The sequence below is a fragment of the Trachurus trachurus genome (genome assembly GCF_905171665.1).
Source record: "Trachurus trachurus genome assembly, chromosome: 13".
NCBI lineage: Eukaryota > Metazoa > Chordata > Actinopteri > Carangiformes > Carangidae > Trachurus > Trachurus trachurus.
In genome coordinates, this window is record NC_139892.1 from 8523291 (window position 1) to 8550258 (window position 26968).

At 43.4% G+C, this 26968-nt stretch overlaps 1 protein-coding gene across 3 annotated transcripts; it reads left to right on the forward strand.

Annotated features, from left to right (window-relative positions):
- Positions 1 to 1859: 1859 nt before the first annotated feature.
- Positions 1860 to 26968, forward strand: phf12b (PHD finger protein 12b). Of its 3 annotated transcripts, none has more exons than XM_083984622.1 (15): positions 1860 to 2628; positions 2988 to 3169; positions 5866 to 5938; positions 6693 to 7170; positions 10101 to 10221; positions 10932 to 11064; positions 11183 to 11347; positions 12469 to 12612; positions 15525 to 16257; positions 18506 to 18610; positions 18699 to 18845; positions 19741 to 19839; positions 20961 to 21043; positions 21160 to 21298; positions 25733 to 26968. In XM_083984622.1, the coding sequence occupies exons 1-15, from the start codon at positions 2563 to 2565 to the stop codon at positions 26227 to 26229; spliced, it is 3165 nt and encodes a 1054-aa protein (XP_083840748.1). In that variant the 5' UTR covers positions 1860 to 2562; the 3' UTR covers positions 26230 to 26968. The 3 variants fall into 3 exon arrangements, with proteins under 3 accessions (XP_083840748.1, XP_083840749.1, XP_083840750.1); XM_083984623.1 differs by having other exon boundaries at positions 19744 to 19839; XM_083984624.1 differs by having other exon boundaries at positions 5866 to 5926.

A 26968-nucleotide genomic window follows, 5' to 3' on the forward strand; every position in this document is an offset into this window, starting at 1 on the left:
TTCCTCAATCAGCTGTCTAACCACAAGCAGACAGCCCATGATGTGTCTTTGATAAAGATAGATCATGCAATACAATTGTCACAGACAGAATCAATGAACAATGAAGATCAATTACTTTAGAGTAGCTGAACGTTAAACTGCTGTTATGATACACAATTACTTGCGTAAACTTCCCTATGAGGGTCATATTCAAATTGTTTAATCCAATGATGATAATCAATTTGGCCACCTCCTCTAACAGAGCACTGACTCCCTCTGGTGGAAAGGGCTCATTATTACCCATCATCCTCTGGGGCAGGGATGTGGCTGCATTATCACCTCAAACAACCTGGCAATAAAATGTTGACCTTTATCTCAGTCTCCTGGATCATACAGAGCAGCAGTGATGCTGATACAGTGATGCAGTTTATCATCAAGAACTGCAGGTTAATAATGTTGATTAGTCGAAAAAAGAATAAAACCAAATAGAACAGTGCAATAAGAGGAAATAAATAACATAAACTTACATATTTACTGTTCATTACAACAGCCAGTCAACTCTCTATTTTGTATGATACTGTTACACTAGTAGGCTGTCTATATGTTTGTTTTCCTCTGGCTCAGTACAGGCCTAACACCATGGCCCAGATGTAGCCATCTAAAGGGCATATTTTAATTCCACATCTGGATTTAAATATCCATTTTTTCCCTCTTATTTTTGCTATTATAATTGAATATAGACACACACCCTATTAGCCTAATAATATATACCCCCAATCTGCTTTGTTATCAATTTAATGAATCCCTGATTATTGAACTGCCAATACCTTACTAAAAATATCAGTAACTTATCTACAGTATCAGGCCTAACCCCTAACTTTATGGTGCCGGTGGTTATTACTGGGGTGCAACTCTCTTTTTTATACAGTCTATGGGTGCAACAATGGTAACAATAGTTGTGGGTAGATCTGTCTAACACTAGTGATTGTAGCTCAAAGTAATGAAAATACACATTAACTTTAGCGCTGCGATAAGAGTCCAAACTACATAACAGCAGCAGCAGTGTTTGTTTGTTTTTTATTTTAATTACACAATGCAGTGTACAAGGTAATTGTCAACAGCAATAACAGGAAAGAAGGGATGCTCGAGGTAATGCAGTCTTGGAGATAAACAAAACAAAAACATAATAAGACTGCAGAAATCAAATGAAGAGAGCGATAGAGAGAAAAAATAAAAATACAATAATACAAGTCAAACTCATTACATAAGGCTTTTGTCTTTAAAGGTTTGGAATTTGTGCAATAGCCTACTTTTAGTGTCCAGATATGACACATAAGCACCAGCTGATCGCTAATAGACTGAGAAGGTACCAGTAAAGCCTATGTCCGACACAAGCAGCAGTCCAGTAACAGCACTAATAGCAACGGTAACCTAGTAACAGTTGGTAGGCCCGAAGTAGACCGACGTTAGCAACGGTATCTACGCCGTGACTGTAGCACCATAGACATATATATGTCTATGTGTAGCACAGCAGTAGTTGGATACAGCTATGGGATACAGTGTAGCTAACGTTAGCGAGCTAGCTTTTTTCCTTTCCTTCACGAGTCCCCTAATGTTTGGTTTTCTGCACTTTTATGTTGCACTTATTTTTCACCTCTATTATTATAACTATCCTCGTTGAGAGAGAGTTTGTATTTCCAATTGCTCAATACAAAATAAAATAAAAATAAAGAGTAGCTAGCTACAGTTAGCTCAGCTAGCCGCCCCTCGCTCCCTCTTGTTGTATCTACTGGCTGCCTATTTCCGTTCCACTGCGCATGCGCGCTTCGCGGTTCGCGGTTGCGCCAATTGGTAGAGGATGTTGCTAGCAGCCAGTACTGTAGATGCACAGGCTTTTTCACAACAATAACACCACCAACACAAAATTTGCATCTCCACGTACCCGATTTAAAGGATTATTATATTTTCTGAACGCTATCGGAAGCCGCGCATTGGATTAACTTCCTTTTTGTCTTTTTCTTGGGTTACGTCCTTCTGTTGACAATGGGAGCGGAGGGGTTTGCAAATGTACAAGGCTCCTTATTGCCGGAGCAGAAACAAGAGGAATCATGGCTGGCCAGCTAGAGCTAGGCCGCGGAGGGATTTTGTAGCCAGCAGCAGCAACAAGTCTGTTGATTCAAAGAAAAAAATACTGTGTGTGTAGGTTCGGCACTACCTTAGAAAAGTGGCGTTTTAATCACACACTTATCGTTGTTTTTTCTTGTCTTCTTTTCGTTGAGGGGGGCAACAACAGCAGCAGCTAGCTAGTTAGCCCGCTAGCTACCACAACCTTGACTGGTTGACGTCTTGTTGCCTTCGTAGTTAGCTCCTTTAGCTTTAGCCGCCGGCTAACGTTAGCTTAGCCTAGCATCGCTTTGACCAGCCATCATCATCATCATCCGCTGCTCCAAATATACATAAAACATTAAGGAAAAGGACATTTATTGTAGGATCTTTTTACTCTCGTCGCTGTGTGCCCGTTGCGTGGCACTTGTGTTGCAAATCCTTTTTTTTTTTTTTTGGTAACTGTCTGCCTCTGGATGAATGTGGGACAAAATGGAGACCCCGACGATTGTGTACGATTTGGATACCTCTGGGGGCTTAATGGAGGTGAGTGAGTGAGGTTGTTGCTCTTTTACTCGAAAGGACCGTGATTACCGGTGATTATGTGTCATAAATCTCTGTTTATTTGTTTTTTCTCTATGGTATTGATTGGTTGATCGAGGTTTACATCCAGACCCGCTGTAGCCTGCAAGCTAACTCAGTAGTTTTCAGGGCTGGTTATAATGGAGGAGGCCACTGGTTTAACATTACCCAAGCTTAGCAGCATGAGATCTGCTGCTGCTGCATATTATTTTCCAACTCTGAAACTTAAAACAACATAACAAAAGACTGGACAGACTGGACACGGGAGGTCTCATGCAACTTTTATTTATGTTTTTCCTCTTCTTCTTTTTTTGTTGTTGCAGCAAATCCAAACACTGCTGGCGCCTCCGAAGTCCGAGGAGGTGGAGAAGAGGAATCGGAAGTTGGTGAGAGACGTCCGAAGGAGCGGCAGGGCCACCAACCACGACACCTGCGACAGCTGCCGGGAGGGGGGAGACCTGCTCTGCTGCGACCACTGCCCGGCTGCTTTCCACCTCCAGTGCTGGTGAGCCACAGTTTATTAATGTTGGGAGTAGTACACCACATTTTCAAGGTCCTAAATGATTTTTTCTCAAGACCTGTAAAGACCACAGCTGCAGTGGCATCTCTTTTTAACTGCAAGTGTTTCTCTGTCACTTTCTCACTTATGTAGGTTTATGTCATGTCATTCAACAACTTTAAGATCATTAAAATGGTTATATCCTTGTGTTTAACCTCCTGAAAAACTTGGCTGCACCAGAGTTAGAAGTGGGAGGAGACTTCAGCAAGTTCTGCACTGTGTTCTTCTGTTCAGTCCAAACTTTGTTTCAGTTAACTATGGTTTGTTATATACAATTATCTTTTCCTTTTAGCTGGGGAATAATGTAAATATCATGCCACATGATTACTATGAGTATTGGCACTGAATGCACTAGTAAAAGTCTTGAAAATGGTCTGGTATTGGTTTGGTCTCGATGTGGACTCGGTCTTGTCTTGGTCTTGGTCTGCTCTGGTCTTGGTCTCGGTTTAGGTGGTCTTCTTCACTACAGTTCATATTAATACAAAAAAAGACAGACAGTACAGTTACAGTTGCATGCATGCTCTGTGTCTCTGTTAGCTGCAAACACACAAGAATGTGCTTTAATGCTTCTTCAAGTTACATTGTGTTATTTCTGGTGCTGCACGGATGGGATGAGCATGAGAAATGTCACTGGAAATAAGTTGACTAATGAAATAAAAGAGCGCACATGAGCTCCATAAAACCGCGATTATTTATTTATTTATTTATTTATTTTACTGATTTTAGTGAAATTCAAAGGTGGTTCCCCTCATTTTCACTCCAGCTATGCAGGCAGAAACAAGTGAACCGAGGAGGGCGACAGAGAGCCCTGTGGTTGTGTAGCACTTCATAAAAAGTTGATTTTTTTACTCCAGACCGTTGCTTCGGTAATTACTAATATGCATGTTTTACTTTGTGAACGTCTCCAATGCTATATCGACAAATTAAACTCCCCTATGTTAGATGCAACCACGGTCCAACCTCATTAAACTGGAGCTGTATTGAATGGAGTTTGGTGTCGAGTAACTTGCAGCAGCAGCTTCACCGTTATGTTATGTTAAGCCGAGGCTTTGGGGGGAGTATGTACGCGTGTGCGTGTGGCATCTGCCCCGTTCATTGTTTAGTTTTATAGCTGCAGGGCAAAAATAATGCAAACATTTCACAATTTAAAAAAAGCACGTTAATAAGGAACAAGTGGTGTAATCCCCGGTGCAGTCGGTCCTCCCCTCCTGTTGTGGCTGCAGCTCGGTGGAGCCGCTGCTGCTGCTGCTGCTGCTAAAAATGGAGTCGACTCTGCCTCTGTTTACAATATGGCGACCTCCCTGCTCTTTTTTCTTCTCTCTCTCTATTCAACCGCCATTTTACCCTTACCTTTTTAACAAAAAAAATAAGCTTTGTGTTGGGAAAACAAGAGGACGCTTCGTGATTTAAAAAACTAAACCAAAACTAAACAAGGACAACTCCCCAACTGTGGTTTTCTGTGCTATCGGTGGAGATGGAGAGGAGCAGCAGCAGCAGTGTTTGTTGCGGACGTGTCGCAGAGACTGAGCCTCGTCTCTCCCGGTGCCGCTCGGCTCGGCTCGGTTCTCCGTTAAACAGCTGCTTGCACGGGTTTTTTTTCTCTCTCTCACGTTGGCATGTGGATGGGTTGAGTTCAGACTCTCTGTAGGAAACGCTCAGACCTGAGCACGGGTTTTAATTATCACACTTCAGCGCACACCCTGAGGAAACTTCATGTGCATTTAATGTGTTTATCCTTTCAATAACTTTAAAAAAAAGTATTATTGTTGATTAGGCGAAATGAATCATTATTGTTTTTACACGTGAATACTTAACATCCTACTACAGTATTCATGTTACAATTAGTTATTCCTGAATGAACTTTATTTTGTAGGTTTATTGTTTCTGGTCAGGTCTCATCTGGCCTGCTTTGTGATTCATTTGCACATCTGTTTTTTTAAATTATTATTATAGTGTAATTAGAGTCCAGTACATAGAATGAGTTTACAGGCTAACTAAGTGCTAACACTATACAGTAGCAATGAAGATAATTGGCATGAAACATGATGAGTCCATAGAGAGTTTCTATATCAATGATACAAGCTACAAAATCTCATCTCACTCAATGCATCCCCTGTTTCCAGAATACAAAAGGATAAGATTTTGAAATCCAAAATGTAAATCAATCTGCTTTAAGTTATCATTTGCTCCAGCCTCCATTAAGCTGTTGAACGAGAATAAACTCTAGTGCAATAGAGCAATGTGCAGCCTTAACTTATTAACGTAACCAAACGTAAACAAGTATCTTGTGTGTTAGTGTTGTTGAGATAATCTGTGTTGTTTTCTCTTTTTAAGGACAAAGTTTTGTCTTTTTTTCTTTTCTTTTTTTTTCTTTTTTTTTTAACAATTTGAAGCGATGTAGCACTGCCCATAACAAATTTCCCCTTGAGGGACAGTAAAGTTCACTTTCCTTCACCTCACAGTTGTAGGGGCCCTTGAAGCGTAGTGTGAGTGTTGAATGACTGCTGACTGTTGGAAAATAATGAGAAAAAAATTAAAGGTTGTTAAAAAATAATCTAGAGTTTGAAAGTTTTTCATTAGATCGTTACTTTTCTTGCATTAATTATTGACCTGGTCACTTGTGTTTTGTCTTTCTGTCTCAGTAACCCGCCTCTAAGTGAAGAAATGCTTCCTCCAGGAGAATGGATGTGTCATCGCTGCAATGTACGGAAAAAGGTGAGAGGCAGGTCTCTTCCAGGGTTCCCACGCTTCCTGGAAAACCTGGAAAATGGTTGACCAATTTTCTAGTCATGGAAAACACATGGAAATTAAGAAAAATAGTCAAATATCCTGGAAAAGCTTTGAGTTGTCTGGAAAATTATTTATCACACCATGACACCAGCTGCCAGAGCTCAGTTTGACTTTTTCAGGCCCCACCAAGGATTTCTTTCCCAGTCCTATTCTAGCGAGAAAACTGTCGACATTACGTTGATGAGTGTTTCCAGTATTGGACCTGTTGTCTTCTCTGATGAAGGACAGATAGATAGCGACAGAGAACTGTTGTAGGTGTGGTTTAAAAACAAAAATAACATGTTTTTGCGTTGTTCTATGATAAAATTGTCTTAATTTCTAAGCATGTAAGATATTATGTCCTAGATAAGTTCAAGCCATAGACTGCACATCTTTAAATCAGACTTCTGGGAGAGAGAATAATAGAGAGGGGAATAAACATAGAAACAAACTGGTTAAATGTACAAAATAAGCTACAACTGTCGAAAAGACTTCTCCAAAGCCTGAATGGGACGGAGGATGTGTTGGCGGGATGTCCGTAAGACTGAAGCAGCTGAAAATGTCCTGGAAAATGATTTCAAGAAAAGAGTGGGAACCCTGTCTTCTGCACCGCTCTGTCCCTCCTCTCTGTTCACATCCAGAGGAGCTGGAAAAACAAACAGACGGATCAATCTGTGTTTTCTGTCTTTGTTTCCATCAGAAACGCGAGCAGAAGTCAGAACAGACCAACGGGCTGCCGGAGCGCTCCTCCTCGAAGCGCTCCACGTCGCCGGCCGTGGAGCTGGAGCTCAACGCCGGTGGCCCGCTGCGGCTCGACGGCCTGCCCCCGGGAGCCGGCGCGGCGGGACCCGGGCTGCGGGTGGCCCAGGTTCGACTCCTGGACCGCCGGACGAGCAGCAGGCCGAGCAGCCGGCCCGGGACGCCCACCTCCAACACCTCGTCCACGCCGACGCCCTCGGAGGAGCAGAACGAGGCCGAGGAGGAGGTGGCGGAGCCCGAGGACGAGGTCCAGGCGATGGAGCTGGACGGCGTCGCTGCTGCCGCGGCGACCGCGGTCTCGGCCCCGACGCCGCGGCTCCTCAAGAGGCCGTTCCAGCTGCTGATCGCCGCTGCTATGGAGAGAAACCCCACACAGTTCCAGCTGCCCAGCGAGCTCACCTGCACCACGGCGCTGCCAGGTGAGTCGGCCAGAGGAACAGCCGTCACGGGGGAATACATAATAATACGTTTCAACTAAAGGCTCATTTATGCTCCACGTACGGACAAAATTGTATGCGTCCGTTTCAGGCGTTGCCCACATACTTTCATGCGTCCTTTACGTTGGCATGGATGTTAACCAATACATCCACCAGGAGGCAGCTCAGAGTCAAAAGTTTATGACAACAAACATGGCGACTATGGAGGAGATCTTGATAATGTACGTCATAAATAAAAGAAGAAAACAGACTTGTTGTAAGATCGGTCGGTAAGGCCGTTAAATTCATCGCTGCTGGAGGGCAGAGAATTTTTTTCTTCGTCCACGTTACATTTAATTCTTTTCCCATTTCCTCCCAGCTGTTTTGGAGTAATTGTTTGTCTCTGTGTCCCGGTGAACCGACATCGAAAATATGGTGGTAGTTCCTCACCAACTTGCACAGTTTCTCCTCGAAAAGTTTAGCCAGCCTTCTTCTTTTTCTTCTGTCTCACACTGGATCTAGGCTACGCATCGGGTAGTGACAGCAACACCGCCCCCACGGTTTCCGGTGTTACTTTGTTTATTCAGTTTATTTTAATAGTAATAATTATGAGTAACATTCAGTGAAGACCTAAAAATCAGTATCTCCGAAATGGAAATATTGCATAAGCATTTTTAATATAGCAATGTTGGACTTCTGAAAACTATGTCCATCTATATGCACTCAATACTTGGTTGGGCTTGAACTACTGGAAATTGACTCCCCCCTCCCCGGGAAATTCCTCTCTTTTTTGGTCCTGACCCGTTTGCATCCCTGGAACATTTGAAGGTGGAAACTTACGGTTGAACGTGTTCCTTCTGCAACGACGCAAATTAACGTCATGGGTCGCAACGTTCGGGGAAGTAAACATGCTGATAAAACAAACTATTTTGTTGTTGTTGTGCGCAATGTAGAGCTGCAGAGTTGTTTTAAACGCCCATTTATTGAGCTGGAGCGGTGTGACTACGTGTACCCACATCACACGCACACATTGTTTTTTTCTTTTTATCAATTAATCCGTGGACTGCTTGTGTGCTGATCATGGATCAACTGTGATCTGTTGCACCACTTATAATATTTAGATTTACCTTCTTGAAGTTTTATATTGACTTGGTAAAACTTAAGTGTGTTGCAAATGTTACATAACAGATTTGGTTGGAATGCCCTTTAGTGGACGTGGGATGTAATAATAAGCTGCCGTAGGTGTGAATGGGCTAAAAAAAACAACCAAAAAACATTTTAAAAATTTAATATTTAAGATGAGAAGCATTAGACATTAGAATCTGATTTGTGGGGGGGGTTGACAGCCCGAGTTTGAACAAGTGAAGAAAAAAAAAAAGCAGCTGAGAAAACGTCTGGGTGTGGTGAGGAAGATGGGTGTTGTGTTGTTTTCTCTTCTCTGCTGTGGTTTACACCGTGAGGCTGTGTGGCTCCAGGCGGCCCATAAAGACGGGGCGAGTTAATTTTTCATCTAGTTGCTCATGTGCAACCAGGAAATTTGCAGTTGTTGTTTTTTTTTTTTTATTAAACACTGGTGAACCATGGAAAGGACGACTCCGAGAATCTGGATTCTGTCATTACAGGTTACAGACCAGTGTGTGTGACGATCATGAATGAAAAGGAAATTTAAATATTTGCTCTGCAAGTCAATTTACAGTGTGTACCCCTAAGTTTTCTGCTTACACTCCTAAACTTTTAAGTTGGGGGGGGGGGATGCATTTGAATAATTAAAGCCCAGATAGTCCATCCTGTTTTCATAATATATTTCAAACCAGACCAGAATAACATATTCACATACAAAAGACACACGATTAGAACAAAACAAATCACAGTACAGCCAACAAGAGCAACCAAACAAACAATGAACAATAACAATACCTGGTCTGAAATGGGATGGATGAAGCTGAGCTTTTGAATGACCATCCTCAGTTGAAGAACATCAGTGTAAATATACAGTTTTGTGAAAATTAGACCTTTTTGAAAGCTCTGACCTGGTGTTTTAAGTTTTAAGTCGGCGTCACTGCCAGTTTGTCCTGACAGCATGTTCACGCCGGGCGCAAGGCAAATTTTTTTGCACGATAAGATTACATACAAAGTCAATGTACAGACGTGAATGGACGCAAATTTGTGCCGGCAGCGCGAATGACGCGACGCGAATGAAGCGAACACGCAAAATTCGCCTGTTCGACGCGAATGCCGCGAGTAGAGCGAGGCGAATATTTTACTCGCGCCCGGTGTGAACGCACTGTGATGGTGATAAATTGTGACTTTGAGAAACGCAGCGAATGTCTCTTTTCTTGTGGGAAACTTTGACATTCAGTCAGAAACCAGAAGTAGATGAAGCAAGTTACAGGGGGGAATAGAAGTAGATGCAGAAAGAAAAAGCCTGTGTCCTGGAGTGCACCGAGCAAACTCCGAGCTTTGATACACCAGAGCGTAACTCCAGGTGACAGATGATTCACAGTCAGAGCCCTGAAGCTTCGGATCGAGCTGCCTGAGGAAGTCAGGTCGAGTGACCCCGGCTTTGAATCTTCTTCTGAAACATACTTTAATCCAAGAGTTTAAAGCCCCTGTACTGAGCTTTTTAAGCTGTCCTGCCCTGTCTTCTTTCCGATGTTTCCAAAACAAATCTACACACGCCGGCCAGACAAACATCTTCATGACAGTGGGAAATGCAGTCTTCATTCTGCCGCTTTCGTCCACAGGGGCCGCCAAAATCAACACTAAATGAAAAGTCTGTACAGGGGCTTTAACTTGGTTTTGTTGGCTGCGTCCTGTAATGAACGTTTTAGAGAAGTGCTGGGCGAATACAGATCATTGTTAAGAGATCATTGTAGAAGGATATCGAGGCTGGTTGTTGATATGGGATGTTCTCTCTCTCTCTCTGTCTCCAGGCAGCAGTAAACGGAGGAGGAAAGAGGAGCTGCTGGGGAAACCGTTCAGGAGGCCGCAGCACGAGCTGGACCCAAACGGCCTCGTCCCCCTGCCCGTTAAAGTCTGCTTCTCCTGCAACAGGTCGGTGCCGAGCAGAGCACAGTGATAATGCACTGGTTTCACATCTTTAAAGGGATAGTTCAACATTTTTTTGGGCAAATTGGCCCATTGCCATAATCCCTATAGTCACAGCAGTAGGTTCGCTACCTGTAATTGTCGGTGCAAGCTATTTTTAGAACGGCGGAGCAGAGCCGTGAGCTTCTCAGAGCTACACTACGGAGGCTAATGGGATTTCTTGGGTTTCCCTCATCAAACTCATCAAATACACAATCCAACAACTCCAAAACGCTCTGGTGGACAAGTTGTGACCTGCACATTCACCACGCTATGAGATAATAACACAACGTTACCAGACAGAGTTGTTTGAGAGGTAAATTCATGCAAAACCACTGATGCGCGTTGCCTTCAGGGACAGTTTTTCATCAAGCAGTCTCTGAATTTACCTCCAAAACAACTCTGTCTGGTAACGTTGTGTTATTATCTCATAGCGTGGTGAATGTGCAGGTCACAACTTGTCCACCAGAGCGTTTTGGAGTTGTTGGGTTGTGTATTTGATGAGTTTGATGAGGGAAACCAAGAAATCCCATGAGCCTTCGTAGCGTAGCTCTGAGCAGCTCACGGCTCTGCTCCGCCGTTCTAAAAATAGCTTGCACCAACACTTAAAGGTAACAAACCTATGCTGCTAACTGACATTATTATTATTATTATCATGACTGTGTGTCTTCTTGCAGGAGTTGCCGGTTGGCTCCGCTGATCCAGTGTGATTACTGTCCCCTCCTGTTCCACATGGACTGCCTGGACCCCCCCCTCACGGCTCTACCGGCTGGGAAATGGATGTGTCCAAACCACGTAGAGCACTTAGTGGTAAGGAGCAACAAAAACAACTGTTTAATCTTTATTTTCTTATTTATTCTCATGCACAGATTTATTTATTTATTTATTTTGATTCATTTCTAACATCCGTGTCCCCCCCCCGCTGCAGCTGAACCAGAAGACGCTGAGCCTGTCCAGCCGCTGCCAGCTGTTCGACCAGTTCCAGGACCGGATGTCGCAGCACGCCGTCAAGTTGGACTTCCTGCGCAGAGTCCATCGGCAGAACGCACCGAACCGGCGCTCGCCCCTCCAGCACCACAAGAAAACCCTCAAGGTAGAAAGAAGACACACAAACCACAACAGACTCATGTTGACAAACAGAGGGTTTTATTGTGTTACATTTTTAAAGCTCCACAGCTGCGTCTTTGTTTTGTTGGGAAAAAACTCAAACTATGGATGTGTATATATTTATTTATTTATTTTTGACTGAAAATAGAAAAGCTAGACAGACAAGTGTTTTCTTGTTATTATTATATGTTTAATCATCTTTAATTTTTTGAAATAGAGTATAATATTGGTGTTGATAGTAAGCCAATGCAATTATAACTATAGAGAGTGGCAGGTACTAAAAGTTTTTCTTCATCCTGCTCCTTTTCATTCATGGTGACTATGTGTACATTATGTAAATATGTGCAACCATGCGTAGTATGTATACCATGAATGGAATAAATCAAAATGAATGAATGAATGAACTGTGAAGAATACATATTAAAATCAATACCGGTAAATATATAAAATTAAATGAATTAAAAAATATATATAATTTGGAAGTTACTACACTACACAAATTGAAGGTGCTTTGAGGTCAAACACAATGAAAGAGAAGTGAAGTAATTCAGCAGCCGTCTATTTTTTTTTAAATGTTGCAATACGTTTGTGGTGTAATTTGGTTTACTGTTACTGTCAAATGGAAAAACAGTGATCGGAAATTGAATCAATAATCGTTAAAGCAGAAGTAAGCGATCCGGTCGTTTTGGCCAACTTCCTGTCAGCCGATGGAGTTAGCAGTCCCCGCCCTCGTCCCTACGTCACCACATTCACGCGCATCCCTTGGCTGCACACACAGAGGGGACCGCCCCTTTATGCCGTTCTCTCTCCTCATTGGATAAAGGTTGTAGGATACAAGGAAAGTTTTCTCCTCGGCTTACAGCAGAGCAGAGTGACTGACAGACCCGTGTTTCAGACCAAACACTCTATATAAGTGATTGCCGTCGGAAGATATAACTATTTAAGACTTATATTAACACAAATATTCTGCTTACTTCTGCTTTAATAATTGAAAATCGGTTGGTAATTGAATCAAGACCTCGATTAACCAGCCCTAGTTTTTAAATCTTGTGTTATTCTGCTTCATCATGTACTGAGTTCATTTTAACAGTCTCTGTTTGGGCTCAGGTGCCGGATGCCATCAAGTCCCAGTACCAGAATCCTCCCCCCATGCTGCATCCTGCAGTCGCGCACCAGCTGGAGCTGGTCTGTAGCGGTGTTCCTGACCACCAGCCCTCGAAGCACCTCACCACCGAGACCGAGCAGCAGGAGGTAGAACACACACACACACACACCTTTTAACCTGAGGAGGACGTTCAGCTTGTACCGGGATTTTAATGCCCAGTTCAAACCCGTCCCGTTAACGGACTCACGACTTAGAGGCGCGTTCACGGGAAGTCTGTGAGGGCTGATCCACTGTCAGATCATCAAGTCAAGTTTATTTATTTATTTTGATGTCTTTCACTACAAATTGCATACATTTTGTAGGAATGCTTCAATGGCTAAAAAGATGTGTAATGGAACATGAACTAACGACTTGTGCAATCCTGCAATAAAGTATAAACATATTATTTTTAAAAAGTTTATTTATAGAGCACATTTCCAAACATCAAAGTTTACCAAAGTGCTGCACGGTGATTTGCAGACAAGACGGAGAAAGAAAGTTAAAAAAGTTTAAAAAAAATAATAATAATTTTAAAAGAATAAGAAGGAATAAAAAAAATAAGGAGCCATAAAAGAGCAAACAAATTAAAAATACAATAAAATGTGAATAAAAAGACAAACAAGAACAGCGTTGTGAAGTCAAAGACATGGGATGCCGTCAAAGCGCAAGAGTTTAAAAAAAGGAAGAAAAACGTTAAATAAACAAACGTAGACAGAAAAAGCTCCCAGGTTAATGGACGGAGAGAGAAAAAAGAAAGAAAAGACAGGAGTTTACTGTCAGTATTAACGCTGCTCGTCATAGCTGTGTGTAGTTTGTGGTTATCGATGATTTGATCAGATCTAATCCAGGAACAGCTGTTTTGAGTCTGTCCCTCACACACCTTGTGTTGCTGAATCAAGTCTAACTGAACATCATCCGTTACCACGAGGAACCAGACAGCTCAGACTCAGAGTGGCAAGGTTGCGAGGTAGCTAGCGCCCCCTAGTGGCCGACCACACAGCTGCATCAACGAACCGGATGAGTAAGAACATGACTCGTGTCTCTGCAGTGACAGGAAACGCCGCCCGTGTGCCGGCTGATAACCGGGCTGCATTCAGAGCTTAAAAAGGGAAAAAAAGAAGATGATTCAAGCTGATAACCAGTCATGTTAAAGGGATAGTTCACCCAAAATTCAAATTTCATTTCTCATTTTCTACTCACCCTCATGTCGACTAAGGGCTGGGAGAAGTTTCAGAGTCCTCTGTGCCTTCTCTGAGTTACAGCGGGGCTCCGTGCTGCACTGCATGTCCATATGACGGTAGCGAACGGAGCTCACTTTTCTTCGTCCAAAAAGACACACCAAAAAACATCCAAATACCTCCATAGTGCTCGTCTGTAATGTCCCTCTTGTATTGAAGCCCCAACATGAGAAATTGTTCCGAAAAAAATTTAATAAATCTATATTTTAAGCTTGTTTGTAGCGGAAGCTCCCAGTGTTGCTCTGCCGGAATCTCGTGCGATTTGCGGAGCCGTGAACTGGGTGCCAGTGCAAATCACGCGAGATTTGGACGGACCAGGGAGAGCAGTGCTGGGAGCTTCCGCTACAAACAAGCTTAAAATATAGATTTATTTAATTTTTTTCGGAACAATTTCTCATGTTAGGGCTTCAATACAAGAGGGGCATTACAGACGAGCAGCATGGAGGTATTTGGATGTTTTTTGGTGTGTCTTTTTGGACGAAGAAGCTCCGTTCGCAACCGTCATATGGACATGCACTGCTGCACGGAGCCCCGCTGTAACTCAGAGAAGGCACAGAGGACTTTTAAGAATTTTAAGTTTGGGTGAACTATCCCTTTAATTGTGATGAACAACACCAATGTTCACAGGAGATGGAGATCAGCTGCAGCTCCGTCCGAAATGCTGCTGTAGCAGGATTTTAGGGTGGAGTCGCCCTTTAGAGACACAGTCCGTCCAACTTGTCATATTAAATCAGGCTGATGATAGGCAGCCGTTAGTGGGGATTATGTTAATGAGTTTGGCAGGTTTACAGTAACTGATGCTGCACAGAAGTCATAATTAATGTGGAATGAGGCTCGTTAGTGAGAGTGGAGCCTGGCAGCGCTTCATCACATCCCCGACATATCACACACACACACACACACACACACGGGTGATTAAACACATCAGTTTAACTGTGTTATTCATAGGCAGGAATTTTGAATCTGAATTGAATGTTATTTTATTTATGTGTCAAACACCAGTGAAGGATCCAAGCCTGTAAGAGCTTACAAGACACATTTTATACTCAACAGCTGGCAAACATAATCAGCAGAGTACAAACCACATAGATTGTACATTTCAAGTTAACACAAATAATTCATTCTTTCTTAATTTTAAAGCACTTTTTATGAAAGTAGCTACAGTAAAGACCTCTACTCTGAAAAACCATTCCAGTTAAGTGTATTTACTTCAAGCAAGTCAAGAGTTGATATTCCTGTGTTTATGACACAAACGGGAGCTTCCGACTGCACATGAACACACCAAGCATCAACTTGGGTCTTACGCGAGACTTTGAATTAGATCTAGTTTTAGTAGTCCAGTCATCACATTAGTTTACATCATTTATCTCTCCTCCTCCCTGTTATACATTTCAAACACTCCTTTTCTAAACTTACTTTTAAATTGATTAACACTTTTGCTGAGTTTAATCTCTACACCAAGCTATTCCATAGAATAACCCCTCCGACAGAAATACACATACTTTTAAGAGTCGATCTTACACTTTGCTGTTGCAGTTTGAGTTCTCCTCTTAAGTCATATCTTTTACAACCTTCCCTCTCATGAAATAATTTTTGGATTATACAAGGAAGAAGATTATTTTTTGCTTTATAAATGATTAATGCAGTTTTAAATTTTACCAAGTCAAAAAATGTTAGTGCAGATGCCTTCAAAAAAAGTGGCTAATGTGATCATTGAACCTAACATTAAAAACTGGGAATTAGACAAAGATTGATGTTTTGTCTCTGGTTGTGTTGAACAGTGGCTCCAGGACGTCATCGCCCTCCAGTGCAGCATCATGCGACACCTGTCCATCAAGCAGAAGACCTCCACGGCGCTGTCGTCGGCGGAGTCGGAGAAGAAAGCCGGCGGCAAGTCGTGCGTGACGTCGTCGGAGGACATGAAAACTCAGGGCTCGTTAGGACGGACTTCCCCCCCCGAGCCCTGCTCCAAACCCCGCAGCAGCAGCAGCGCGCCCGACGACCCCCGGGGGGCGTCGCTCTGTAAATGCAGCACGTCGTCGTGTCAGAACTGCAGGAAACCCAACGGACCTCTGGCCGAGGAGCGCCGGCCCCCTCCCAAAGCCAACGGCCCCGTCGACGCCTGCAGGCAGGTGGGGGAGCCGCTGCAGTGCAGAGCGAAGGCCGGTGCCACGGCAACGCCCACGCCCACGACAACACCTACGCCGATGGCAACGCCCACGCCAACGCCCACGCCGACCGTCGCCGCTCTGGTCAACCACATAGGCCCCGAAACGGTTAAGAAGGAGCCCGAAAGCACCGCAGAGCCCTGCTGCGCCCAGAAGATCTGCCCCACCGCCCCGACGATACGGCCCCTCCTCCCGCCCCCCCAGCCCCACGGTGCCCAGCAGAACCACCGCACCCCGACGGGACCCCCCCGCCCCCACGCCATCACCAGCAGTGCCCGCTCAGACGCGCCCCCTAGAGGCAGCCAGGAGGCCACCAAGACGGAGGCGTCGTCGTCGCCCGCTCCAGGTATTAGACCCCTCCCACCCTGGGTTCCTCTGAGGGAAACTGGCCCGTTGCCATAATCCAACAACTCCAAAACGCTCTGGTGTACAAATTGTGACCTGCACATTCACCACGCTATGAGATAATGACAGAACGTTACCAGACAGAGTTGTTATAGAGGTAAATACAGAGACTGCTTGATGAAAAACTGTCCCTTAAGGCAACGCGCATCAGCGGTTTTGCATGAATTTCCCTCTAAAACAACTCCGTCTGGTAACGTTCTGTTATTATCTCATAGCGTGGTGAATGTGCAGGTCACAACTTGTCCACCGTAGCAATTTGGAGTTGTTGGATTGTGTATTTGATGAGTTTGATGAGGGAAACCAACAAATCCCATTAGCCTCTGTAGCATAGCTCTGAGCAGCTTGCACCGACAATTAAAGGTAACAAACCTACTGCTATGACTATAGGAATTATGGCAATGGGCCAATTTGTCAAAATGTTGAACTATCCCTTTAAACACCACAGCAGATGAATAAGGGGCCGTGTCCACCAGACGCGTTTTCAGCTCTGACAGCGCTCTCAGCGCTGCTTTCCCAGCGCTTAGCGCTCTCTCTCTCCCTCGTCAGAATGCCGCTGTTGCTAGGTTACAAAACGAGTCCTCTGACACTTCCGTGTTCCGGCCTTGTTTAATGTAAACACTACAACGAGTGTCAGAAATACACAACAGCATTAGCGGCAGCTTTTGACATGGACCCTGAGGTCGGCCTACCTTCAATACAAGTGTGGGTCATGATATAAACCGAGCCACGTCTCCGGTTGTGTTGCTGTCGGTAACGTATGTCCCGCCCCTTCTTGATTCTGATTGGTCAGTGCGGTGAAAAGTGACATTGACGAGCGTGGCGCTGTTCTAAAAGTTGAACAGATTTCAACTCGAAGCGCTCTGAGCGCCGCGACAAAAAGAAGCAAGCGCCCAGGGCGTTTTACCGCCGAGGGCGCTGAGAGCTGTGAGCGCCCAACTCAATAGGGTTTGAATGTAAAATAGACGCCCAGAGCGCTGAAAACGCGTCTGGTGGACACGGCCCCTAATAATAACTCATGATTGATTCATGTATTTTTGGTCAGTCTGACCTGCTGGAGATAGATAGATAGATAGATAGATGGATAGATGGATGGATGAATGATTTTGTCTGGGCAGCAGCTCCCTCTGCTGGACACTCACTGTCCCCGCTGGTACAAAATGCACTGGGACAAAAACACAGCTAAATGGTAAAAGTACATTGAACAACCGCCAAAAAATTAAGAGACCACTTTGATAAATGTTTCTTAAAAAGCATCTTTTTTTAAATACCAACAAACAAACACAACTCATTGTACTTAATGAGACACCGGTGAGGTCATCACCTGAACCACATCTGGTTTTATAGGAAGATTATAAAAACCACTGCTGGATTAAACATTTACTTCATCCCAAATTGCCAGAATCGATTTATAAACTCTTAATAAGTTAAAATATTCATGTTTTGTTTGTTGTCATGTTTTATTTGCATTATTTAAAGCAGAAGTAAGTGATATATTTGTGTTAATATAAGTCTTAAATAGTTATATCTTCCGACAGCAATCACTTACATAGAGTGTTTGGTCTGAAACACGGGTCTGTCAGTCACTCTGCTCTGCTCTGAGCCGAGGAGAAAACTTTTATCGTATCCTACAGTTTTTATCCAATGAGGAGAGAGAACGGCATGCAGGGCTGTGTGTGCAGCCAAGGGACGCCGTGAATGTGGCGACGTAGGGACGAGGACTGTTATGGTGCGTTCAAGGAAACTCGTATTTTCCCGACCGTGAAGTCGTATCAGTTTGATCTGGTACGAGTTCACCGGTCGGAAGTTACGAGTGGCCGTTATCGTGACTTTCACCGGTAAAACAGGTCGGAAAAACACGAGTGGGTTGCCTGGAACGCTACAAAGTCGTAAGTTGTGACTTGAAGCTGTAATTTACGATTTCAAAAGCCTGCCTGGAACGCAGCATTAGCGAAAACGACCGGACCACTTACTTCTGCTTTAAGGTCTAAATAGACTTCATCTTTTTTTTTTACTTTGACCAGTTGTAATTTTCTGCCAATAAACGCTCTAAATGGCAATATTTTAATTTCAATTTTGGGATAAATGTTGTCAGTAGTTAATAGAATAAAACTAAATGTTACATTTTCCTCAAACACAAACCTATAAATGGTGAAACCAGAGAAACATCTTTTTTTTCTTGTCCCTCCCAGACGTGAAGACTGGAGCTGGCCTGATGGACTCGCTGCTGCCCGGCGCTCTGTCCTCCATCGCCAACCTGTCCAGCTGCATGAAGGACGGGAAGGACGAGGACGGAGGTGGGTGTGGTCTCTGTGCGGAGAGCGTGCGGCTGTAACGGTAGAGCTGGCTTCTAATGGTCATGTGTGTGTCTGTGTGTGTGCGCAGCGATCGAGCTGGACAAACTGGACGCCGACATGATCAAGCTCTTGGCGTGGCAGAGGATCCAGCAGCTTTTCCCCCCCAAAGCCCCCAGCGCACCGCTTCCCCCGGCGACCAGCGACGCCCCCAAAACCCCATCGCCCCACCCCGACAGTAAGACCCCGCCTCCTCCGGACCTTCTAGATCTTTACTAGATCTTTTCTTCGTTTCCTTTGCAGTGATTTTATTGTGTTTTTAAGGGGAGACACTACAGGTGTATAGGGGAAAAAAAATTAACTAACAGATATCACCATGAAACTTCCCAAGTTTATCACTTACATTAAGACAAATGTTTTTTTGTATTACAAGTTTTGTCAAATTTTGTGTTTAAATATGTAAATTAGGTAATATCTAATGAAATATGCGCTATTTTGCATATATTTCCAGAACCGAAATCTGAACAATGGATAAAGCCCCTTTCAAAATTCTTGTTTAATTTTGTTCACATATGAGAGTCAGAAGTTTTTACAGAGTGGATTTTGGTTTTTATCACTCTGTAAATGAGAAAATACTGTCACCAGCCCTAAAAAATCTAATTTCGCGCTGTTTTTAGGAATAAAATGTTGTATAAATCAGGCTGTGAATGATATATCAACAATCCCCTCTGTAAAAACCTTCAGAATATAGACAGGAATAAAACTGGAAGGTTTGGTGTCTGTAAGTGCTGCTGAAGTGGAGATTTCTAGCTCAGAGTCTGAGGAAAAACTCTTTTTCAGAAAACGGCCTTTAAAGACTTGTACTGTAAAATTCCATAGAGTGTTAATGTAAATCACACTTTTACGATTGGTTACTGATACAGAGGCAATAACAATTTTTGACACCTGACATCAGACTAACTTTTATGGTGAATTTAGGAGAAATCTACAGACGAAAGAGACAAAATTAAGTTAAATAACCACCTTAATGTGGATTTTCTACCATTTCTTTCGACTTTTCTGAAAGAATATATGTTCAGGAAGAAAAATAGCCCAAACTGTCTGGCCTTAACAACGTGTCCGTGTCCCCCCAGCAGCTCAGAAGAAGGTGCAGGCCCGAGCCGTCTTCTACCCGCTGACAGGAAAGGGGGGAGCCGTCAGCATGTGCTACAGGACGCTCTACATCGGATCTGGTGAGGCTTCATCTGACTTCATCATCAAGTGACAACAAACACATGGTGAATAAAGTGGAGCTGGTGGCTCCGCTGACCTGAGACCAGTCGTCCAATCGCAGAGCTGCTTTAGCTCAGACTGACAGTTGATATTCATAACTTAAATGGGCTCTACGCACAGCTCCACTACTTCCTGAATAAAGGAGCAGCATTAAGTTCAGGAAGTAGTGGAGCTGTGCATAGAGCCCATTAAAACTGTCTCGCAACCGCCATATCGCAGCGACCTGCTGTGAAAAAAAACCCAAAACTGAAGAGTCAGTGAGTGTCACAACTTCCTGTATCTGGCCCTTCAAATTAAAAGCCCTCTAGTCTTTCCTACACAGTTCAGTCGTATAGATTTTAACTTAATTTTGACAAGACGCAGCTCCAAATGTTGCTTTTTGTTGTTTTTCTGTGACCAATCAACCACTGAAATTTAGGTTGACTCATGACTTCTTGGTACTGTCTCCATTGTAAAAGTTTGGCATTGCTTCTCAAGAGTTTCATTTTTTTTTCAAATCGAGACCCATGCAAACATTGCCATGGAAACATAACGCTCTGCATAATGCAGTATCTGGACCAGAGCGAAAACAAACGGGTGTGAATGTGAACCGTACGAGCTGAAAAATGAATCCATGTGTAATTTTTTAGCAGTTCTTTTTAAAGGAATTGTTCTTTATTCCTAGATCTAGATTTAAATGTGTTGTGTCTGACTCAAAACTAGACAAAGAAAGTCAAATGTCTTTCTTTTTGCTGTATTCATTCATGTTTTACAAAGTGTTAAACCTGAACCAGGCCTTACTACTACAACAACAACAACAACAATAATGATGATGATCATTGTTCATAACTGTAACTGAGAGGAGGATCTGAGGACATTCGAAGACAAACTTGTCTCAAAGACTCTTGATAGTTTTAGTTTCTGCACTGATTTAACTTCAACTTTTTTTTAACTTAAAGAGGAAAAACAAATGTCATGCTTGACCTCCAGGTGTTGACTGTGGATTTTACTCACAACAACATCAGAGGAGGAAAACATTGATGATCATTATTGATTTTCCTTCATCTCATAATGTGTGATTTTGTGTGTTTCCTGTGTGAAGGTGCTGACATGGACGTGTGCCTTACAAACTACGGTCACTGCAACTTCATATCGGGGAAACACGCCTGTATTTTCTACGACGAGGTAACGCCTGCAGCCTCCACCTCCTCCTCCGTCTGTCCAACACATGGACCGTCTAACTGCTGCTATACGGTGTAAATATTAATATGAATGACGTGTTGTGTTTGTCCTTTGTGCAGAATACCAAACATTACGAGCTGCTCAACTACAGCGAGCACGGCACCACGGTCGACAACGTCCTCTACTCGTGCGACTTCTCCGAGAAGGCGTCGCCGTCTGTACCCAGCGGCCTCGTGGCCAAAGTCCAAGGCATCATCCGTGAGTTCCTCCTCTCGCTCTCTCACTGAAACTTCCAGCTGTTTACAGTTCGTGTAGCGACACAGAAGGACAGAGCGCGCATCTAAAATCAAGGCCTTAATTGGCATTAAAATGTCTTAAATCAATTTTTCAAAAGTCTTAATAATGTTAACACATGGTAAGTGGGATTTTATGATTGTAATTAGTCTCAAATCTCAAAATAATTGGTAACAATCTGACATAGAGAAGTTAGTGGCGGCCGTCAACGCTAAATTTCTCACCGCCACCAGTTTTTTTTTCAGACTTTTTATGCATTTATTTTGAAAGGACAGCTGGAAAGAGACACCATCCAATGTTCATGTAGCAGTTACTTTACCTTGGATCACATAGGAAAGTGGGTAAAATTGTCAAGCCTAACCCTATGCAATTGATGTGGTGTTTTTTTTTCTTTCTTTTTTCTGCATTTGTGTTTATTATGAAGTCGGTCTTTTCAAGTGGCTTTAAAAAAGTCTTAAATTTAACTTGGCTTAAGCTGTAGGAACCCTGGATAGAGAAGCAGGATTACTGTGCAACAGGAGTGATACCAACTCCCCGCTCTGCCTCTAGAGGGCGCAAGCCTCATTCTTCTACCTCAGTTCAGAGGAACAATAGACAGAGCTCTTTATTTAATGTGTACGTAATATTGTTTCTTTCTTTCAGTTTATTGTCAGTTTGAACTAGGGATGTGAACGTGTACGAAAATATGTACACGTGTACACTGTGCATTTTTTTTCGTGTACACATGTACACGCTTCAGGACCGCTATAGGTTGCTATAGCCTTATTTTTGTTTAGTCTGATATGCGCAGCCGGTGACACTGCAGCCACCGTGCCGGTGTTACACCGGAGCGGAGGAGACCGGACGACGGATTCGTCCCGCCCCCCTCCCCCCCGACACGCACCGCACCGTAACTCGCCCCCCGGTCTCGCTGACCTCCACCCTTCCTGATCCGCTGCAAGTTGCCAGAGCCCCGTGGAGACCAGTCTCTCCCCTCCTCTCCCACACTTCAGCACGGTTACACCCCGCCTTTCCGAAGCCCCGCCTTTCCGACAATAGACTTCCATTCATCGTAATAGCGGGGTTTTCTATTTTTTCTAAAGACCCCGCTACTCCGAAAAGGCTATTGGGGGAAAACCCCAGTGCGCAGTGCGCATTGATCCTTTTTTCCTTTTTGGGGTCAAACGGATCATGTGCATAATTAACTGCAAAACAAGCAAATAGGCTACTTCATATTAATGACATATAATGTTCATTATGCTTCTAGCCTGTCTAGCCTCTACCTGGTCTTTTTATTAAACTTAACCAACTCCTTTCTTCATTGCCTAAGCCCAACCAAAGCATCTCCCTCAGTCAGCTGTCAGTGCGAGCGGCGGCTGCAGCAGCCTCGCGCCCGTGTGAGCTCAAGCCGGGTTCAGCCGCGCTCGAGCAGAGCAGGGGGGGAGAAAAAGAAAAAAAGTGTACCGGTATTTCTTTTACTGTGTGGGAGATCTCCAACAACGGAGTCGGGGAGAAAGCAAGTGGGACAGATCTGCCCAGTCCCTGAGCAGCGCACGTTTCACAGACAAGCCACAAAGCAGAATGTAAACAACGTCACGCGGTTCAGCACCTTGGACAGCTGCGGGGGGAGGGTGTCGGAGTAGCGGTGTTTCGAAGTGGGGGTATTTCGGAACAGCGGGGTGTCGAAGCGGAGGTGTGTCGGAATGGAGAGCTGTCCCCCTTCAAGCACCTGTCCTGGGCTACAGCTTGGCTCGCTCCACCGTCCTTTATTTTTGAAGTATAACTAATAATAATGCACCGTACTGCCTAACCATACACACGTATGAGTGATCAGAACAGTAAATTGTTTACGCTACTTTTAAAAGGAGTAAGTCATTTAAAACGAGGAGCGAGCCGAGCCGACACTGTGCAGCCCTGGACAGGTGCTGAAGTGCGGATGAGAGGAGTGGACGGACCGGGCAGGAGCAACCAGCCCAGAGGCGTCTCGTCAGTCCTCGGCCCTCTTCAATGTCTAGACACCCCTTTCAATCCGTTTAAGGTTATTTGTTTGTGTTTAGGGAGGCTATATTTGCATAGAATATTTTTTGGCAACCAGAAAAGCAATGTCTGACCCGGCGTTTATTTCGGATGGGCGTTTACTCGGTGGCGGCGCCATCACACTCGCTCGCAAAAAAAAAAAAAAGAAAGGAAAAAAAAAACTCACTCACGCACATTTTGTCTGGAGGAGGGAAGCGCGTCACAGCATCATTTTTATTAAATCATAGTTTTCTCTAAATTAAGACAGTGTGAGGGACTATTTTTCACCCAGCCCCCCAAAATGTAGGCTACGCTATGTAAAAAAATAAAAAATAAAAAAATAATAATTGCGTGTATCGTTTAGGGATTTTTTACTAAACGTTTACAGTTTCATTCCGTGTAAACGTTTACACGTGTACACAGTCACACCCCTAGTTTGAACATATCTAAATTATCTTCTCTCCTGTTTTTGCACAAATCCACCAAATATTTTTACTTGGCAGCAAAAGCTGTTCTGACTCTGATGGACTGGCAGCACCAGCTCCCAAAAGGAATATTGCTATTATTTTTGGCAGGTTTTGAGATGAATCGGAGTTTTAGTTGAATGGCCAGTTTGACATTTATGTTTTTTGATTGATTATTCTTTATTTTGAAAATATTAAAAAGAGAGAGAGAGAAAAAGTCCTATAAAACGAGTTAGTATTCACTCCCCTTAGGAGGTCTTTCACCTCCTACCAGGCCATTGCCTTAATAAGAATGTATTCCTAGCAATTCTTGCCTGGTTTACTACTACTACTACTCAAATAAGTAACACATTATAAAGTCCCAAAGAACGAGTCCATTATTTAGATCGGTAAACAAAGAATGCTGGAAAAGGAGCAGGAAGAAGCCGAGCTTATCAGCCCCCACCCCTTAATAACTACTCCATCATTCCATAATAAAGAAAAACAAAATAAACCAAATTCAATCAAACAGTCACAGACTCACTCTCAGTTTCACTCTGTCGGTGTTTGTGTAGGTCTTACACCAAACAATCATGTTTCTTTAAACCTGGAGAAGATGATTTGTTGTCATGGACGTCACAATATTTCATTTATGGTTTTTATCCTGCACTTATTGCATCGTACAGTTTCAATAATATATATCACAACTTTAACCGTTCAGCCACAGACAGCAGCTCTGTGGGGCAACATGGGGAGGAGGCTTCACCAGCTGCTTCTGTGGAGTTAGACAATCTAACTTATGGAGGAAGGCTGGGTGGAGTGTAAAGCTGCAATTAACGATTATTTTCATTATCAATTAATTTGTTGATTATCTAAATTATTAATTGATTAGTTGTTTGGTCAATAAAATGTTGAAAAGTGTCAATCAGTGTTTCCCAAACCACAAGATGGCGTCCTCAAATGTCTCGTCTTGTCCACAAACCAAAGAGATACTCAGTTTATTGTCATAAAGGAACAAAGAAACCAGAAATATTCACATTTTAAGAAGCTGAAATCAGAGAATTTTGACTTTTTTCTTTAAAAAAACTATTCAAACTGATTATTCGATTATCAAAATGGTTGACGATAAATTTAATAATTGATTATTGTTCGATTAATCGATGAATTGTTGCAGCTCTAGTGGAGTGAAGTAGCAGCGACCACCGCCGACTGTGACAACAAATGAAAATATAACAGCCATTTTTAAAGGCTGCCAGCAGCTCAGCTCACATTAATAACCACAGTGAAACCATTAATTACAACCATGATGCACAGTTTGCAGAGTCGAAACATTAAGTCGTTATTCGGTGCCGACATGAGAACTTGACATAACTTTTAAAGTTTGGCAATGAGGTCTGCTATGACAGTTTAAATTGTCTTTATGTCAAGTTGTCAGAGCAAAAACATCTCAAACAATGTCAACTTTGCATTAAAAGTGACATAACTTACCGAATGACACTTAACGACAGCTGTCATAAGTATTCATTGATGTTTATGACAGCTGTTATGTCATGGTTATGCCAGTGTTATGTCAATCTTATGAATACCTATTCAAGTAAAGTGTTACCAAAATTTCTAATGTGTAGGAACCCTGTAAATTGTAACGATGACGTTTAACGCCTCTTTTGTTTGGGCTCTAAGTAGACCCTAGGGTTCATGTACAGACTGAGCACTGGTTGTTGCACCAAAGACACATTGTAATGTTGGATTTACAGTATGTTGTGAATGGAGTTAGGAAGTAGTTTGTGTTTTTCTTTAAATGTGACCTTTGAGGGTAACATTTATGCTTTTTTGTAAATGTATGTTTTTGGTATTTTGTTATTATTTGTGTGAAACTTTGGACGTCATGGGACGCAAGACAAATTTCAGAGTGATCTGACAATAAAGTGTTATCTTATCTTATCTTTCCCTCCGATCGCAGGTCGCAGTAAGAAGCGCGAGGAGGGCGGCGAGGGTCCCAGCTCATCGGTGGTGGGTCTGTTGCCGGCGGGCGGCGTGATGAGCAGCCAGCCTCAGGGCGGCGCCGAGCCCCCGTGCACCTGCAAGGCGAGCAGCTCCAGCCTGATCGGGGGCAGCGGGGCCGGGTGGGAGGGCACGGCGCTGCTGCACCACGGCAGCTACATCAAACTGGGCTGCCTCCAGTTCGTCTTCAGCATCACCGAGTTCGCCAGCAAGCAGCCCAAAGAGGAGCAGAACGCCACGCCCGCCACCACCAGCAGCAGCAGCAGCAGCAGCAGTAATGCAGCCAGCACCACTACCAACGCCACCAACGCCCCGACCTTCGCTCCACCACCACCACCACCACTGCCCAACACTGCCACAGCGAGCAGCCCCTCCAGCCAGGACGAGGCCGACGCTGAGACTGTCCCCCCTCCCCCCCACCAAGTGCCCGTTCTGCACTCCAACTCTGTTCCATAACCCGCACAGGAAGCCCCCTCCCTCCTTTTGTTTTGCACCTTCCAATGAGTCACAATGAAGGGAAAGCTGCACAGCTGGTTGGTCAACAGGGAAAAGTTTATTTTTTCATTTTTAATGGTTTATATATTTGCATGAACTTGAAGTATTATTGACAATCTCTTCTGTTTTTTGACTGACTGACAGTTAACCCTCTGTTCACTTCAGACTGTTAGGACTTTGAGCAACATTATTTAGCTTTGCTCACTTTTTCTTTTTTGCCAGTATATTAGTTATGTATGGTGTAACATTACTCTGTCAGTCACCCCATTTAGCACAAACCCTTTATTTTGTAGGATTGAATTCCATACATTCTAATTTCTTTTGCTGCTTTTGCACCACAGGTAGCTATATGTATGAAAACATACATGCTTATACACTATGAAATGTATATATAATGTAAATATATATAATTCAGTGCCTCTCAATTGGAGAAACATTGGATTTCATGTAGATTTACCATTTTTTGGTTTTTAACTGTACAGTTCATGGACTTTGTGATACTGTGTAGAGTACCAGAAGTTTTGTGATAAAACTTGTTCCTAGTCTGTATTTTCCGCTGTAGTTCATCTGTAAATACCACATTGTTTTAGCACTCATTTTAACATCTTGTGCTGCTCTGTATATAAGCACTCTTTGTCTGTATCTGCTTGTCTGTTCAAAAACCTGTAAATACAGAAAGATTTTCTAAGAAGAAACTCGA

What these genes read in the sequence shown, in the direction of transcription:
- phf12b (XM_083984622.1), top strand. Translation starts at nt 2,563, where the DNA reads ATGTGGGACAAAATGGAGACCCCGACGATTGTGTACGATTTGGATACC. An exon ending in CTGCACCACGGCGCTGCCAG is followed by an intron (nt 7,171 to 10,100) that starts GTGAGTCGGCCA and finishes CTCTGTCTCCAG; the next exon opens with GCAGCAGTAAACGGAGGAGG. An exon ending in GTCGTCGTCGCCCGCTCCAG is followed by an intron (nt 16,258 to 18,505) that starts GTATTAGACCCC and finishes TGTCCCTCCCAG; the next exon opens with ACGTGAAGACTGGAGCTGGC.